Genomic DNA, 17,280 nt, shown 5'->3' with positions numbered 1-17,280 from the left:
AACGGTGACCCTCAATCTATTGGAGTCAGGCCTAGTCCGGGCCCCGGGGGCACGGGTAGGGTAGTAAATTGTGGGCGCCAATCAGCAAGCCCCGGATACTGCACTCGGCCCGATCATTGGTTGAATAGCAAGAAAGGTAAAGCTAAATTTGGTCTTAACTTGATAAGGGAAAGCGGCCCGGATTGACTATACTATTCACTGGCTCGGTGGCCGATGGAGCTGATTAATTTGGAAGCTGTGAAGCCTGAAGGCAATGCTTTGACAAATTCATCTCCGTGGACTGTCAACCAGGGATCTTCACGGAACGCTATGTGGCCGGAGCAGCGGTGACGGCGGGGTTCTGAGCTCGAGCGGCACGTCAAGGGTCTCGGAGATGGACGGCATGATTAACACAAAGCGGTTGTAACTTGTCGTTCTGGGGTGCGGAATCTCACGAATCTGACCAGCGAACAGAGACAATGGAAACGTATTCGACGAACTCAACTGTCAGAGTGTGATTGAAAAGTTCCTTGAGTTGTCTAACCAGAGGTGCACAGGGAGTGCGAACTATATAGAGCGTGAATGCAGAGTAATACGTGGCTACACGTGAGAGATAGCTGGGAATGGCTCTTCCAACTTGACATCAACAAGCAGTGCACTCCACCAGATTGCACCATCTATTAAAGACATGATACTAATCACAAGTAAATCCAAACGCTCTGCGGTGGGCGTTCTGTCACCTCATTGGAAAACTCCTTCAACTTCTTGTGCGCCGGACATTCCTTATCGTAAAACTCAAGGTCTTCAAGTGAGTCGAATGTTGTGATTGCAACGAAGTTGTAACCGTTGTCGAGGCGATTGGCGATTGTGGGCTTCGCGATGATGGAGCGGATCTAGTGAGATATCAACTCCAATCCTTGGGACAGGGTGAAAGAGGCATACATATGGTTTACCATCCTAAGAAGACAATCAGCCTCACGTTAACATGTGATGAAGGGAAGAGAGTTGCAAAGTACTTTTTTATTGGTCTCGCGCAAGATGTTGTATTTCTGGATGAGGTCGTCAGAGTGCGCCTGGGGATCAAAGACCTTGAAGAATGTCATTCGTTGGGTAGCCATTTTTGGTACGTGTTGGATCTGATTGTGAGGACGAAAATTGCTGTGAGCAAGAGATTTCGAACAAGGTAATGTAGGAGGCGACGAAGTGCACACCAAAAATGATGGGTATGAAATGATTCCGTTTTTATTATGTATCGCAACTCGGTTCCGCCACAAGTGGATCATTGAAACGTCCGGAAAGGGGACCAACATAGCTTCGTAAGCATCAAAAGGTGGGATTGCCGGCGCTCTTCCTAATCAAAATCACGCTGCCCACCGTACAACACCTGTGTAGCGCATAATGATCTGTCCTATCTCTGCCAGCAACAGTTTCCGTGCTTTACGAAATCGTTCATCCACTGTCCCAAGACTACCGCCAACATGGTCGCTCGACAATTCAACACATCCAACATTGAAAAGGAAAGTAAGTTCTAGTTTAAAGCGCTTGTGTATATTTCGTATTCTATGCCTTACAACGGTGCTCTGTTAAGCTCTTAGTAATGTTAGGACGGAACTGATATCGCCCGAGTTATATGCATCTCATGTTTGAGAAGACAGGGTACGATCATTGAGTACGTGGAGGTCACTAGCTATGCAGCAGTGTTATCAATATTTTACCTAATTGTGTTATTAGGGCATCATGACATCCTCTAGGTACAGTGAGGGAAACGTATCTATTCTTTATGTACATCAGCGAGCACTACTGCGATGTGTGAGAATAGCTCTCGATGACCGGCCCTTGAGTCGAATATATGTGAGAAGGGGGTCTACTGTGAGTCCAACTTCGACTTGTACAGACCGGCCTCCTTGACATCCTGCTCAAACGTCTTCCATTCAGGCCGAGGAAGCTCTATGGCCTCCAAGATTCGGCCATAAGTAATGCCGCCTAGTCTTGCCATTGGCCTAAGAATCTAAGTAGATGCCGTTAGCATGATTGCATTCAGATCTTATTGGAAGCTGTGTCTTCACTCACGTTGGGGTCAATGAAACTCTTATCCTCGTTGATAGCATCCTCTCGAGCCCAGAATCTTACTCCCTCAATAGTGACCAGGGAAGCAGATTTTTGCCCTGGGTTGGCCCGTGAATCAACTTCTTTGGCGTCCACCAGCTTGCCCTCTATACTGAAGATTGCCTCGGCAACTCGTTCGGCTTTGACGTCCTTGCTCGGCGCTGGTGTGAGACCCGTGAAAGCCCATTCCGAGACACCATATGGCGCGACGGTGCCTGCTGCGTTGGCTGCTTCGAGAAAGTGCTCTGATACGATGTTGATGGTGCATTCTTGGCTCTCTAGCAGATTCTTGAGAGTGTCTTTAGAAGTAGCAAAGCCGCCAGTGAAGCCAATGACGAAGAGTGGTGGATCGTGTGTCATCATCTGTGCGTATGAAAAAGGAGCGAGATTTGTTGTGCTCCCATCCTTACTTCTTGTGCTCACGAAGGCAATTGGACGAGGGATGAACGTTGAGACGAGAAGCTTGTAGTTCAGAGTTGCTGCGCGGCCGTTTTCGTACGGCGCAATGTCGATTTGCTTGTGATCTTTCCATGCACCACCGTCGTTAGCACCGTCTCCTGGCCTCCAGCCCGGGTCTGCTGTTTGTGTGAACTGCCATTGCGCGTCTTGCCGCCACTTGGGGCGTGACGCTTCGACACCTCTGAATTCAGGTCGAATGCTCCCCATGGCGTCGCGGTATACACTGTTCTTGTTTGCTCTTCGTGATGAGTAGAGCGTAGAAAGAGTGTTTAGGAAGACAGAAATGTACGATGAAGGCTGAAGCTAAGGGTCACCTATCTAGTAGCTGCACCTTTTCGACACCTTTTTCAAGCATCGATTTTCGACCTCGGAACAGTACTTGAACCCCCTGTACCATTGGCCGTTGTCCTCGAGAGGTTACGTTCCGAAGAGGCACAGTATGCCAGTATCCTAGTCGACAGCGTCTTAGAGTTCAGCCAATCAGACGATCTCGGGGTTGCACCCTCGGATATGGCTTCGGGCCTGGCTTAGAAATATACCACGTAGCTGACCTTGCTGACACCATCTGTCGCACAACATCTATGATCTTACTCTGTTATTGCGTGCATATTGATCTGACGTCGTGGCAGTAAATACAGTTGTTAATCGTTGTTATTGTACCAGTTTTCAAGGTTCGTCATTCATGTCCGGATTTACTTCCGCTTTAACCTGGATCAACCGAGAGCTGTCCGGCACACGTCCTCAATATAAGTAGGATACGTTCCATTCACCTGGGCAATTGGTCTCATGAGTCAGATCGTCATAACGTCGATAGCAAAATGGCTTCTGCTCTGATCAATCCTCCCAACCTGCCGCCGAAGCCCAACTTCTCATACGTCCAGAGCACTCCAATCTCACCAACCGCATCACTGATCACCGTCGCGGGCCAGATCGGCGTCGATCCTCAAACCAACATCGCTCCTTCAACGTTTGCTGAGCAAGTCCACGTTGCTCTGCAGAATCTGGGAATTTGTCTCGCTGCGGCAGGTGCCACGCCAGCGGATATTGTAAAGGTCCAGCACTACGTGGTCAATCTGGATCCGAAGGATACTTCGAGGGGGGAGGCTTGGCTCAACTTCGTAAGTTGAATGTCGTTAAACTTGTCTCAATAGACACTGTCCTATTTAGTGTCCAAGTCCTGGCGTTACACGCTCTGACGGCACCCTAGATAGGTGATCACCGACCACCGTCCACTCTTTTGGGTGTAGCAGCGCTGGCAACCCCTGCTCTGTTGTACGAGGTGGAAGCGATGGCCATTATTCAACGAAAGTGACTCAACTATAGAAAGCCGAGAGCTTGGGCGCTCGGCTGCTCTCATGGCCGCTGAGAGATACTAAAATCATAACCTCCTGTTTGCGTGCTCCATCCAGTTCCGCCGCATGGACAAATAGAACAACAAAATGTGACCGTTCACTCGATCCAAAACTGATCTGTTGATTCAACATAAAGTTAACCATGCGACTTTCAATCCAAAGTATCAGTGGAAAGTATAGAGTTGATCTGTGCCTGTAGTCTTGCGACAGCTGGTCTCGACAGAGCGACTGGAGCGCCAACGTCAAACAGGGGAACGCCGTCCAAGGCCCGAACTTTCCAACTTGATGCAGCAGATTCAGCGTATAGACATGGAAACGTCAGGAAGAATTCATCATCGAGCTTCTGAGTATGGAATTGATCATATTCGAGATCGTAGGCATCAAGGACGGCTTTCACTGTCGGTGACCTAAGGATTGCCTTCCTCTCTAGACGGGAATCTGCCAGTGGTTCTGTGCCGTTGGCCTTCTCCGAGCAGATCAGATCCCATATACGAAAGGAGGTGTTATCCTCGACTCCCGAAGAGCGTGCATCCTCCAACGAGGAAGCGATGTGCCCAGGTTTGCGATGAGCAACGACATTGTGAATCGCCATTCGAAAAATCGCATCCATGTCATAAGAGTTCTGATAACGAATAGCTAGATCTCGGACATCAGGCCACGGAAGCCAATCGATGTTGGGCGGATGCGGTGCAACCATTTGCGCTCTGGTCGGGCGATATTCAGGAGGCAGCTGTCGGTACGTCCGTTCAGACGGGAAGTTGCGCCACATTTCCACCGCCAACAGCCCACGCAGCGTAGCTGTCATGTTATAGTAGCCTTCTGCGGATGGCCAAGCCTCCCTGACCACCCACAGAACACCCTCGGCGCTGGCACGACGTTTTCCGTCGTTTTTCACCGAACTTGGCGATCGCATCGATCTGAGCACCTGGCGCAGCGCTGTGATGTACATGTCGACTTGTGACCGCGACTGACCAATGTTGTAACCCATGGTCAGATGAATGCTGGAAAGTCCGCTGAGGATTGCCCTGTCAAAGACGGTCGCTGCCTCTAGACTGCGAGAGATACATGTCTCCTCCCGTACGAGCTGAATTGTGGCTGCATCAGACCTTGGTCTCCTATGCTTTCCCGAAGTAGATTTCGAGATCGCGCTGGGAAAGTCGTGGATGTTGGAAGGTCGAAGCGGTTTTGGAGCGAGTGGACGCAGGCCCGCCACACCTGACACCGTCGCTTCTGGCCGAGGGTCGACGGCATGCGCCGGAACTGGTTTGGGTGCGAGAAGGGGTAGTTTGTGCTTCCTACGTGCTGATTCCGTCGCGCTGACGTCGACGTCGTAGGGCACTGTGCCGTGACTGGATTCAGATAATGGTGTTGGCGCACAGTGGAACGGGGTTATGACTATCTCATGCGCGTGCTGGGACCACGAATCTAGCATTTGATCCACGTCTGAAGTTTCGAAGCATGAGGAATGGCCCGGACGAAGAGGCAAATCTGGGATCCATGTCGGTAACCATGTCGGCGGGTTGTCTCCGTAGCCACCGTCTTCATCGTTTGCGAGCACATCGATGTCGTCTTCATCGTTTACGAGCATATCGATGTCGTCTTCCTCAACGAAGCAAAAGCTCTGGTTCGAGTCATGCAGCCACTGACCAGGCATGATGCTCTGTTCTTCGGATAATAGGGAGCGTCCACCATGCTAAGCAGCCGGTCGTCTTCCGTTAGCCTTGCAGCACAGTGATATTTCGGCACATGGCAGGGATTCAACGTAGCGGCAACTATTGAACACGTTGAGAACCTTCAGAGATGGGCACGAATTACGAATCACTTCAGCATTGGAAGAAGACTTGCAAAAAAGTGGCATTGGGACCCAAAGCCAAACGCTTCGCTGCCAAGCATTGTTTATCATTGCCTGCAGGTTGGGCAGAGCTTGAACCATCCATTATCTTTGATTGCCCCGCACAAGAAACATCCTGTCTGTGTCACAGTGTCACACGATACGGATATTGATTACCTAGGTACCTAGCTCGCTTAGGTAGGTACGCAGCACTCGAGACGGGCGTCCGGTTGTCTTCCTCCGAGGTCTAGACCTCGCCCTCCACACACCCCATCGCTGATTGGCTCAAGGCTCTTCTGGCGACCAACCACAGCAGTCTTCGGACCGGTGCAGACAATGGTGGGGGGTCGTCCGAACCTTATGCTGAATACCTCCCTGACCCCCGTCCCCCCGCCCCCAGCCAGATGCCCAATCGCGAACACACTGGAGGCACCAATGAACGGGTGGGAGGATAGCGTTGCGGCACAACATTGGTGCAGCTACTTCTACCCTGATCCGGACAGCATGCTGCCGGGAGCGCATCACATCCTTTGAAGAAGATGGCCAAATCGTGCTGGGGATGCTGTTATAAGATGTCCCAGAAGTGTTGGTGCTCGAACGAAGCCTTTGGGTCGCTAGGCTTGCGATCGTTAGGCTTTCGGAGGAAACACCGAAGCACCATTAGCAACATCTGAAGAGTCAAGACTGTTCCAATATGAGTTTGACAAGTCCGGAACGATCAGACCTGGAGGTCGATGAAGTTGATGTCCTCATCGTTGGCGCCGGCCCTGCAGGCCTGATGATGGCTAACTGGATGTCGCGATGGGGCGTGCGCACACGAATCGTTGACAAACGGGGGACGAAAATCTACAATGGTCAAGCTGATGGGTTGCGGTGTCGAACCCTGGAGATATTCGACAGCTTCGATTTTGCTCATCGAGTGTGGAGAGAGTCAAACCACATGCTAGAGATCTGTCTGTGGAACCCACCAGAGGACATGGATCCGGCAAACCCATCAGTCGTTCGATCAGATCGCATTCCCGATACAATCCCCGGCCTTAGTCGCTTCACAGAGGTGGTCCTGCATCAAGGGCGGATCGAGCGCTTCTTGCTTGACAGCATCAAGGAGAATTCCATTCGTACGTCCTGCAACGGCACCGGCTTAGCTGGCGAGATTCAAGTCGAACGCGGAGTGCTACCGATATCATTCAGCTTTGATGAATCACTCGCCGAAGACAATTCCGCATACCCAATCCAAGTACGTTTGCGGCACCTGAAAGAAGAGGAGTCCACGCCGGCACACAAAGCAACCAGCAACAATGGCCAAGCCGTTCAAAATGGCTTGTTCCGGTCCAATCTTGCAGCGGATGACACCGAGGACCTCATCAGGCAAACAGGGGTGCTGGGCGCCAAAGCTGGACGGGAAGAAATTGTGAAAGCCAGGTATATGCTCGGCGCAGACGGAGCACACTCTTGGGTGCGACAACAGCTAGGTTTCAAACTCGAAGGCGATAGCACGGACTACATCTGGGGAGTGATGGACGTCATCCCAATCACCGATTTCCCTGATATCCGAATGCGCTGTGCTGTGCACAGCGAGAGCAGCGGTAGCGTCATGATCATTCCGCGAGAAAACAAACTGGTCCGTTTGTACATCCAGCTCACAACCACAAACACCGCCAGCGGCCAGAAGGTTGATCGCAGTAGCCTTACGCCAGAAGCCATCATTGCGTCTGCACAGAAGATTATGCGGCCTTACAGCATCACATATAAGCACCTAGATTGGTGGACAGCATATCAGATCGGTCAACGCGTGGGCGATAGGTTCTCTCTCAACGAGCGAGTCTTTCTCGCAGGCGATGCTGTCCACACTCATTCTCCAAAAGCTGGGCAGGGCATGAATGTCTCAATGCAGGATGCCTTCAACCTGGGGTGGAAAATAGCAGGCTGTGTGAAAGGGCGCTGGAACCGCAGTGTGCTCAAGACCTATCAGTCTGAACGACGGCGCATTGCTCAGGACCTAATCAGCTTCGACCACCGCTTTAGCCGCCTGTTCAGTGGGCGTCCGGCCAAGAACGCCATGGACAAAGAAGGCGTCAACATGGAGGTCTTCAAGAAAGCATTCGAAGAAGCCCATATGTTTACCACTGCTATTGGTGTAGACTATGGCGCAAGTTTAATCGTTGCGAAGGAGGGGAGCGCAGAAAAACAGGGAGATGGTACAGACGTCATTGGCGATGCGTCAACACGTGTCTTCAGCACCCAGGACCGTGCGAAAGACATCAAGGTTGGTATGCGCATGCCCAGTCTCAAAGTCTTGAATCAATCAGATGCTCGACCCTGGCACTTCCAAGAATTACTCAAGAGCAATGGTACATGGCGCGTGGTTATCTTTGCTGGTGATATTCGAAACGCAGACAACAAAGCGAGGCTGGATGTCCTTGGTCGGAAGATGGCTTCGCCGGAGTCTTTCTTGAATCGGTACACGCCAGCAAACGAAAAATACGACAGTGTGTTTGAGCTCCTGGCTGTGCACTCCGCACCAAGAAGAGAGATCACCATCTTCGATCTCCCGGAGCCCTTCCGACCCTGGTCTGATCATGATGGTTGGGACTACTGGAAGATCTTTGTTGACGACGAGGTGAGTATCACCCCGCCAATGCACCCAAAACCTGGGTCTGCATACTGACATCTGGACCAACAGAGCTACCATGAGGGACACGGCCAGGCCTACAAGAACTATGGCATCGACCCGTCCATCGGCGCCGCAGTCATTCTTCGACCAGATCAGTACGTAAGCTGGGTGGGTGACTTTGACGACTATGCTGCGATGGACAGCTTCTTCAGTGGCTTCATGCTGGTGCAAAACCCATCGCATGTACCTACCACTCAGCATGGCGAAGCGAAGGTATTCTCAGACAACAAGCAGCCTTCGCTCCTCCTAGAGCAGAAGCTGACATACATGAACGGGTCAAAGAATGGAGTGACTGCTATGCAGCAGGGAATCTCTGTCGTGAATGGTGCGCTCTGAATGCTTCGATTGCCCACGTACATGGGATTAGAAGTTGTGAGCCACGCTGGAGAAGGCGAAAGGTCAAGCGGTGAAAAGTGTGCTCTGATCGGGAGAAGTCTTGCTCTGGCCGTGGAGTGCCATGTGAGTAGCATGATTACTTTATCGTTGAGCATTTGAATGGACTTCAGGCTGGGTTTGGGTGACACTTTCGGACTTGACTCCCCCTCCCTTTGTGGCTCCGTACATTGACGAGCATCGAACAGTCACTAGGGGATGGACCCTACCTAAGTAGCATTCTAATGCCTGGTTGAGCGTCTGGACGGACTCTGCGTGCCTGATCGGCCCCGACCTGAGTATGGTATCCAGGCATACTCAAATGCCCGATTACTACATTCGATAAAATACCTAGTTACCACGGTACCATTACCTCTCCCATAAAGCTGTGAGGATTTTATACAGACTCTCATTCTTCTACAATCTTATACTAGCCTTGAATCAAAATGGGCTCCATTGGTGCAGGCACGCAATGGACGTGATGACGGTCGGTGGTGGATCCAAATCCCACAATTCCACTCTCTTCGACTCCTGGCGCCATAAGAAGCCTGTTACTTGAGGATCCTCCGCGCTCGGCTGAACGGACACATCGAGACCGGGACAATTGGCATATTTCTAGGACGGAACACAACATAAATTCAACAAGTAACGCTAACGACTATTTAGTCGACTCGCTCCCTCGTCCGCTCTCTTCTACTCCCTTCCTCTCTTTCGCGCTCCCCTTCCACTCCCTTCTGCTCTCTTACGGCTCTAGCCCGCTCCTACCGTACTCTCTCACGTGCCGAGGAGAAGCAAGATCAATCGAAACCATATCGAGCTGTGACACCGCAGCAGCTCAACCCAGGATGCCTCTAAGCGAGGGTGGTAAGATAATGGCGATCAAATGTAGTGTACAAGTATGGGTAACAACCTTGGAAGGCTTACAGGGGCCAGAGATGCTGCAGCAAGGTCTCGACTCACTCTTCTACAGGCAAGACACATCATCAACGAGTACCTACTTTGCAAGACCTTGCTCCACGTGGTGGACCCGGATGAGCCACGGTGAATGCGAACAAGCATCAGGGTCGAAGCTTAGATCAAACTCAAAGTGTGGTGGTATTGCATGACCGATAAACGCCACGTTCCGAACAAAACCCAGCGACAACCCTTTTGGGGCACATACTGTACACCAGCATGCCCTTTCTGGGACACGAGTCTGTAAACGAGCTGAAAGAACCTTTTTGGTAGTCACGAGTGCCTGTTGGTGCACATCTGGGTTGCGTTAGCGTAAGCGTTACGGTACTAGCCACCTTTGCTAGATCCTGGTCATTGAAGGGCTGGCTGAGCCCAACAGATTCCACTCAAAATCAGCTGGCGTAGACTTTCCCCTCACGAAACATAGGTAGAACTTTTGCAAAGATTGGATGGGGACTTTGTCGCGTTGACATATTTGTAGTGAGATTCACTCGTCAAACCGTTTCTCTTCCTATGAAGATAGGCTCGAAGGAACAACGATACAACAAGATCCACTACATACACGTTCGTTGCCCAGTGAGCAAAACGACATATAACAGTTTTCGCAAACACCTCCACCATGGCAGCCGATATGACGAAGGTTACCGGTGACGAGAGCTCAGCTGACGACAAACCCGATCTCGATGTCTTAAAGTCAGAAATGGCAATTCACGCCGGTACGATTTTGAAAGTTGGCCAGCCTGTTCATGAGATGCTCACTCTCGCTGCTCTCATTAACTCTGACTTCAAACTCGATCCCTCAATGACCTAGCGCTCGCTGAGGGACAATTCAACAGCACACCCTGAGATCAACGACTTCATTCGCGGCGTGTTCTGGAATGACGACCCGGAGTGCAAGCTTTTCAAGGATGACAATGCCAGTAACAACCTTGACTACAGCAGCGGCACAGAATGGGGAATCAGTTACAAGTTTGGAGGTTTCACCAGGCCAGAACTGATTCATCGCTCTCATTATGGAGACCTGCAATGGCTGCACGCCATGGCGCTGGGTATGGACCAGCCGGCGGCGACAAAGGCCAGCATCTTGCAATGGATTGAGATCATGTACAGTGTCGCGACAGGAGTTCTGAGTCCAGACACACCGCTCGTAAACACCGAGTTGAGCCGCTGGTTCGACAATCCTGCACACTACGCCACAGTAGGTGAGCTGTTGACGCACCGCCACCCAAGCCCTGCCTTCATCCCCCATCGGGCCCTTGGCAGCTGCTTCCATGTCATCCAAGACTCGTATGCAATCGGTCACACGTCACGCGAGAAACTCCCAAACGCGCCAGCCGGCGAAGCGGACCGCTGGGGTGCGGTACTGAACTTCCATTCTTATGGTGGTCAGGTAGAAGATCAGCATAAGCATTTCGACCACAGCTCTGATGACCTGAGCCACATCGATTTGAGGAATCCCAACTCGTGGAACGGTTTGCTTGGTTGCCGCGAAGGACTCGACAAATGTATCACGCTGGCTAACTTTTGGCACCGGAAAGCGCCGTGGAAAGAGGTCTACCATTGTCTCGATGACACCGTTTTCGCAGTCTCGCCAAATGCCACCACAAGCAACAATATCATTCAATATTAGCCAAGCCTTTATTTGGTAGCATATGGTGTAGCCAGTCAAGTTGGGCAATAAATGTTAGGCCTGAATGCCTTCGAAGACGTCTATGATTCATATTTGGCAGGGAAGGCTTGGACCGACAGAGGCAATACTTAGAACTCCCGCCAAAGCGAGACTTCATCAACAAAGCACTCGACGAAATCCAGCGTTCCTTCAAAACTATAGCCGAACTGAATGTGTTTGACAAACGTAAGTCCAGCCCATTAGGCGGCCAGTTGACGGTGCCCGTGAAATAATTTAGTATCCTCGACGTCGGCCGCACTTTCATGCAATAGCATGACTAGTTGTGTTCAGCTGATAATACTACTGCAGTAGAACTGCAACCCATTTCGGTTAAGGACAGCTGGAACGGCAGCTCAGAATCTATTAGACTACTATAGTACAAGCTTCAGCATCATTTGGTGCGCGGAAGCTCTTTGAACAATAAACCCTAGATTATAATTAAAAGGTGTATCAGGCTTTATCCAATGCCGAGTATCCATTGTCACTAAGGATAGGTGCCATAATTTTACCAACAATCATCATATCCGAGGAATTTGCCGAAACTCCTAAACAGTGCACAGACTAAATTCAAGTGTTTGCACATGTCGTTCAGCCAGCCAGCGCTGCTGCAGCCACCTCTCCAAGTTTGCATTTCAGCCAAGCCACGAAGTGGTAGAATACCATTGAACTGAGGCGAGGCTTCATGGCCAGAGGCGATGCCTCTCTCTGCGGCAGTAGGGACACGTACAACACACCACAACACCACCAAAACAAGATGGATAGGAATGCTTGATTGTCAGTCTGTCTCTCTGCCACTGTCCATGTAAAAATACTATTGAAAGAAAAGAAAAAGCTCTCCACTTCACCCGTCCAATCAGGAGCCACCATTGCCTCCCTGTACAATGTAAAGGCACGTGACCTGACTGACTCTTCCCACTACAATACTTTTCCCTTGCGAGTTATATACTCTTCTACTCTATTTGTGACACGTGTATAGTTGTGCAGTTCTATTACTCTTTCAGCTGAGAGCATACTCAGCATGCGGTCTAGGCTCACGCCACCACATCTACCTTGACTGAATTTCACGACTCGACTACCTTACCGTACAGAACAGCAAGCGTTCGACTTGGCTCCCTGTGCGTACTAAAACTTTTTGTGAACAATCCTCCTTGATCACTATTGATAGAATGGCTAGCTGTCGAGCTCACGTTGGGACCGTGTTGGCTTCCAAGCTCGGCCGTGGTCCCCGCATGTTTGATCTGTTTAGCGTCCCATTCAACACAGGTTCATCATCTTCCGCCAATCAAAAAGCTCGACCAGCACAACTGTACCGCCCCCCTGTGCTAGTGTTGTGGAGTCACCTAACAATGATTGTGTGAGGGGGTGATTCATAGCTGCAAGCCACACTATCAATACTCGGCTGAATACACTGTACGCATCAGAACTTCACTTTCTGGATCGCATACCACCAAGCATCAAACGGAACAAGTCAACCAGATCCTGCGTCTACACGTGAGCGGAGTGCTCAGCCTTGTTCACTGATATTTACGGCTACCTAGCGACTGTCGCAACTCACCGTGTTCCCGATACGAGACGCATCTATCACAGTCTAGAGCTCAGCGTGGCATTCTCCTTCTAGCTGATACTTGGACTATATCATGGAAATGAGGCTGACGCGTAAGCTCTCTCAACCGTCCTAGTCCGAAGAAGTTGACCGAAATTCATCAATGCAACGAAGGCTGTCGGCTAGACTTGCGATCTGTGAACGTGGACTTGACTTGCAATTGAGGCCTACTGTGAAAGAATTTGTGGGATTTGAGAACGCAAAAGCTTTAAATAGAGATCACAATTCTTCGAAATATCTCTCCATTGCGTGCAACTCCTCATCAGAGCATTTCCCCAAGAACATCTTTGCTACACAGCTTTCCATAGCTTTCCACTCAACGCTCTTCTTGCTACAAGCCCTCCAAGTCATCACGTCTTCCGAACAATCCAACGCGCCTCAGTTCGCCAATGAGAAGGACATGGAAACGGAAGAAATGACTCTTCAATCCGGCGAGAAACTCACAATCGGCCGCCCTAAGGGCTCTGCCGCTGCGAAAGCGGAGATTGAAGCCGCGATGAAGGACAATCCTGGGGTCATGGAAGCTCACGGACCTGGTTTCACCATCGACGTGAACTGGCCAGCAGGTCAGTCGGGATCAACGACTGCTGACTTCCAATCCCGAACTGGTATATCCAAATGGAGCATCCAAAAGGGAGGCACGGTCTTCAATTATCGAGTCTGGTTTGAGACGGATCAGACCTACGACTATCAATTTCAGGACCAGACGCATCAGTGGTATGAGTGCAACGTTTGGCTCAAAGGCGGGCACTATGTCGACTACAACTCGGATATGCCCAATATTCAGAAAGTCAGTGGTAGCTAGACGAACTTCGGCATTTCATGATGGACGTTTGTCAGAGTGTTAGTCGGGATTCCGAACCCAGATGCTTTACACCAGGTAACGAATTTTAGCCTAGCTGCAATACTTTTACACGAGTCACATCACACAATTCGAACCTAATTACCAATAATCCACTTTCTACGGCCTTGCTTCATCCACTTCCTTTGTTCTCGACTCAATGGGCCTAGGGTACTCTCAGTTAGATATCTCGGTTACATGTAGCGAGCAAAAAACAGGTTCAGTTTCTAATGTGCAGAGGCAACACCAAACGAAATCAGGGATTCTGCCTAGCCACGCACAATACAGACCTCCCCGGTACTGCAGCATCTGGCGGAGTACAGCTGCGGTAGTAGCATCTTCGTTCCCCGCCGGTGCTGTCCGATCCTTGTCCATCCTCGAAGTGGAGATGGTGGAGCGGAGTGTGTGGCGTAAGCAGCAGTCTGAATTCCTTAGCTCAACATGCATCAGTCGAAGTTGTTCAGCGCTCTCAAAGTACGCCAGTGACGAGTTCCATCTCGCTCGACATTTGACGACCCTGTTATCTCCGAGAGTTGTGAGCTCGATCACAGCAAATTTCAGCCACAGCGCGTAAAAGAATGTGTGCACCGCCATTTCTAAAGCATCTAGACCTCCGCGAATATGTTCGTTCCCACTCGTCGGATTCACCAGTCCGACAGTTTCAGAGCTGGACCTACGACTTTAATGAAATTGAACATTATGCTGAGTCAAGATGTCTATAAGAGCAGCTGTTGCTCGCACCCTTTCGAACTCAAGGTTCCTTTTTTGTGGTACGACGTCTCACGAACACTTGAAAGCTTAAGGTTACTTCTTTTCAGCTTCTAACATACACCTATCATGGCCGAAGAAGATTCACTATCGTCGCTTGAGCAGATAAAACTCTGCTACCAGGTAATTCCCTCCATCGAGGACGATCCCAACCAAGAAGTCCCAGCTAGCAACCTTGCCATTGCCCACGATAACTTCTCAGGACCATTCGATCTCGCCATTGGGAAGGACAAATTTTGGAGGGTCGGACAAACCCTGAAAGTTTCCTGGTGGGATGGCCCAGGCCAGACTGCCACAGATGCCCTTAAACGGAGAGTGAAACTCGCGGCCAAACAGTGGGACGCGATCTGCAATATCAGCTTCGACTTCGGCGACTACGGCAAAGATGCAGATATCCGCGTGGCATTTCAGCCTAAAATAGGATCGTGGTCATATGTCGGAAGAGACTGTTTCAAGGAGGATCGATCGAAGCCAACTATGAATTTTGGCTGGTTGACTGATAGATCCTCCGACGAAACAGTTCGCTCTGTGGTCCTTCATGAGTTCGGCCATGCATTGGGTTGCATCCATGAACATCAGAACCCTAGTCTTGGAATCAACTGGGACGTACAAAAGGTTATACAATATTTCAAGGCCCCACCGAACAAATGGGATGAGGACAAAATTCGACGAAACATTCTCAATCCCGTATAGACATCCATGAACAGTGTTTTCGACCCAGACTCCATCATGCTATACTTCTACCCTGCAGATCTTACACTCGACAGTAAGGGAACACATGAAAACATGCAGTTGTCAGCCATGGACAAGAATTTCATTCGAAAACTCTATCCGCCACAGGGGCGCACCGATGGATTTTTCGATACGGACGACCTTGCGTCCAAAACTTCTTCCTCGGGCAAGGCTGACGTGGGCGCGTCACCAGCTCCCGGCCTCTTCAACACCGTAAAAGTCCCATTCGAGACCGCCTATCAATCACCACCAAAGGTAGCCATCGGCTTGACACGCATTGATATGAGTTGCAAGGCAAACAAAGCGGTCGCGGCGACCGTCGACCACATTGCCGCAGATTCGGCGGAAGTGTCAGTCAGCACATGGGACACGAGCGTATTGAACGGAGGTGCAGCAACATGGGTCGAGGCTGAGGCTACGGATACTCAGTGGCAGTTTGGCGAATTCAATACGCAAGAACAGCGAGAAAGGAACGACACGAGTTCTCAAACAGCCGAAAAGACCGTTTACTTCGAAGAGCCGTACACGACACCTCCAGCAGTCGTCGTGGCTCTTAAACTTATCGACCTCGAGAATCATAAGGATTACCGCGTGAAAGCATACGCCACGGATATCCACGAAGATCGATTCACGAGTCATATCGGTACCTGGGGAGACTCAATTCTGTACGCGGGCGCTGCTTCCTGGATTGCGTATCTGGCGGACTTGGCGAACTCGACCAGCGGCTCCTTTACTACAAAGGAAAACGTGTCGAAGTCGACGGACAGGTTCAAGTTTCCGGCCGGTAAATTTGTAAAGACGCCTACTGTGCGCATCTTCCTCAACATGATCGACATCAAGTGCGGCACAGATTTACGCATCAAGGTTTGGGCGGATCAGGTCAATCAGAATGGATTGAGTTGGCATGCCGATACTTGGAAGGATACACAGTTGCGCCAGGCTGGTGGTTCGATCCTTGCCTGGGCATGAGGGAACCTAAATGGTCAAAGCTGAAAAAGTCTCACTGCAAGCAGAGAGTGCCATTACAGCTCTATAGTCCCCGATCATGTACCTTGTCCACAGAAAGATCAAGCCTAGTAAGCGAGCTGGAAAGGAAGCGACACCTATTGTAAGCCTACACAAGGACTTCTTTTACTGTACGGTTCAGGGACACACAAAGACTTTCCGTCACATCTGTGCGCGGACTACTTGATTTGTAAAGGGACTTCCTACCTCTGTCTATCCTAGGCTCATCTACTTGCACATTCGTTGTGGTCAGGGCTCTAGTTCTAAGGATTCACTTCCTCCTCCTGTTCTGTCGACAGCTGCCCCCAATCTGACCCACATTGCAACTATAGTTGCAACTGCCTGCAGGAAGTCAACCATAATACTGGTATTTGGGTAGTGACTCTGAGCGGTCCCCCTGGTTGAGCCTCTAAGTAGCGTGCCAGCGACAGGTTTTCCGACCATATGCTGACGCAAAGACACGGTAGAGAAATGTAAAGGCGATGAAGAGGTTACGACTACAGTTAATGATGATGATGATGAATTTCATTTACCATGACTCCTCGCTTTTGGCGATATGCCGGCTACAACTATTGACCTTTCTTTTACTCTTCTTTCAGGGTGATACTGATTACATGCACGATCCTTCTGCCACGTTAGGGCCTGTGATGTGCGCTCGACTGAACAGCCGGAGTCCTTGACTTGAATCGTTGGGATGCATCCGCGAATTCAACGACCGCTTTTATAGTATTCCGATCATCACTTTCTTTGCGTACTTGACCTTTCCCGTTTCAACGTCCTCCGAGCAGAGTTGCAACGCTTCTAAATGCATCACCTACCTCTTGCCGTAGTTCCCACCTGAGGTCTCGTGGGAGAGGACAGTCCACCAGTACATGCACCACTGATTCTACCACTCCACCTGCACACTTATCATGGTCAACGAACTTGCCTGTTTT

The 17,280-nt window shown here is 50.4% G+C and overlaps 9 protein-coding genes across 9 annotated transcripts; 6 read left to right on the top strand and 3 right to left on the bottom strand.

Annotated features, from left to right (window-relative positions):
- Positions 1-677: 677 nt before the first annotated feature.
- AYL99_03811 (hypothetical protein) lies at positions 678-1,097 on the bottom strand (the record flags this gene model as incomplete). The annotated part of the gene is made up of 3 exons (XM_018835325.1): positions 678-872; positions 922-936; positions 996-1,097. 3 exons carry the CDS (start codon positions 1,095-1,097, stop codon positions 678-680), a joined length of 312 nt encoding a protein of 103 aa, XP_018694975.1.
- Positions 1,098-1,843: 746 nt separating this feature from the next.
- AYL99_03810 (hypothetical protein) lies at positions 1,844-2,751 on the bottom strand (the record flags this gene model as incomplete). The annotated part of the gene is made up of 2 exons (XM_018835324.1): positions 1,844-1,987; positions 2,050-2,751. The coding sequence occupies 2 exons, from the start codon at positions 2,749-2,751 to the stop codon at positions 1,844-1,846; spliced, it is 846 nt and encodes a 281-aa protein (XP_018694974.1).
- Positions 2,752-3,362: 611 nt separating this feature from the next.
- Positions 3,363-3,856, top strand: AYL99_03809 (hypothetical protein; the record flags this gene model as incomplete). Its single annotated transcript, XM_018835323.1, has 2 exons — positions 3,363-3,662; positions 3,752-3,856. The coding sequence occupies 2 exons, from the start codon at positions 3,363-3,365 to the stop codon at positions 3,854-3,856; spliced, it is 405 nt and encodes a 134-aa protein (XP_018694973.1).
- Positions 3,857-4,047: 191 nt separating this feature from the next.
- AYL99_03808 (hypothetical protein) lies at positions 4,048-5,550 on the bottom strand (the record flags this gene model as incomplete). The annotated part of the gene is made up of 1 exon (XM_018835322.1): positions 4,048-5,550. One exon carries the CDS (start codon positions 5,548-5,550, stop codon positions 4,048-4,050), a length of 1,503 nt encoding a protein of 500 aa, XP_018694972.1.
- Positions 5,551-6,421: 871 nt separating this feature from the next.
- On the top strand, positions 6,422-8,737 carry AYL99_03807 (Phenol 2-monooxygenase; the record flags this gene model as incomplete). The annotated part of the gene is made up of 2 exons (XM_018835321.1): positions 6,422-8,347; positions 8,411-8,737. 2 exons carry the CDS (start codon positions 6,422-6,424, stop codon positions 8,735-8,737), a joined length of 2,253 nt encoding a protein of 750 aa, XP_018694971.1.
- Positions 8,738-10,346: 1,609 nt separating this feature from the next.
- AYL99_03806 (hypothetical protein) lies at positions 10,347-11,357 on the top strand (the record flags this gene model as incomplete). Its single annotated transcript, XM_018835320.1, has 2 exons — positions 10,347-10,457; positions 10,539-11,357. The coding sequence occupies 2 exons, from the start codon at positions 10,347-10,349 to the stop codon at positions 11,355-11,357; spliced, it is 930 nt and encodes a 309-aa protein (XP_018694970.1).
- A 1,745-nt stretch (positions 11,358-13,102) lies between these two features.
- Positions 13,103-13,804, top strand: AYL99_03805 (hypothetical protein; the record flags this gene model as incomplete). The annotated part of the gene is made up of 1 exon (XM_018835319.1): positions 13,103-13,804. One exon carries the CDS (start codon positions 13,103-13,105, stop codon positions 13,802-13,804), a length of 702 nt encoding a protein of 233 aa, XP_018694969.1.
- An 873-nt stretch (positions 13,805-14,677) lies between these two features.
- On the top strand, positions 14,678-15,301 carry AYL99_03804 (hypothetical protein; the record flags this gene model as incomplete). The annotated part of the gene is made up of 1 exon (XM_018835318.1): positions 14,678-15,301. The coding sequence occupies one exon, from the start codon at positions 14,678-14,680 to the stop codon at positions 15,299-15,301; it is 624 nt and encodes a 207-aa protein (XP_018694968.1).
- Positions 15,302-15,337: 36 nt separating this feature from the next.
- On the top strand, positions 15,338-16,309 carry AYL99_03803 (hypothetical protein; the record flags this gene model as incomplete). Its single annotated transcript, XM_018835317.1, has 1 exon — positions 15,338-16,309. The coding sequence occupies one exon, from the start codon at positions 15,338-15,340 to the stop codon at positions 16,307-16,309; it is 972 nt and encodes a 323-aa protein (XP_018694967.1).
- Between the last annotated feature and the right edge of the window lie 971 nt (positions 16,310-17,280).

This window comes from Fonsecaea erecta (assembly GCF_001651985.1).
Source record: "Fonsecaea erecta strain CBS 125763 chromosome Unknown Scaff3, whole genome shotgun sequence".
In the NCBI taxonomy this organism is placed as follows: domain Eukaryota; kingdom Fungi; phylum Ascomycota; class Eurotiomycetes; order Chaetothyriales; family Herpotrichiellaceae; genus Fonsecaea; species Fonsecaea erecta.
Note: the sequence above shows the minus strand (reverse complement) of the source record. Positions and strands in the feature narration are given on the sequence as shown.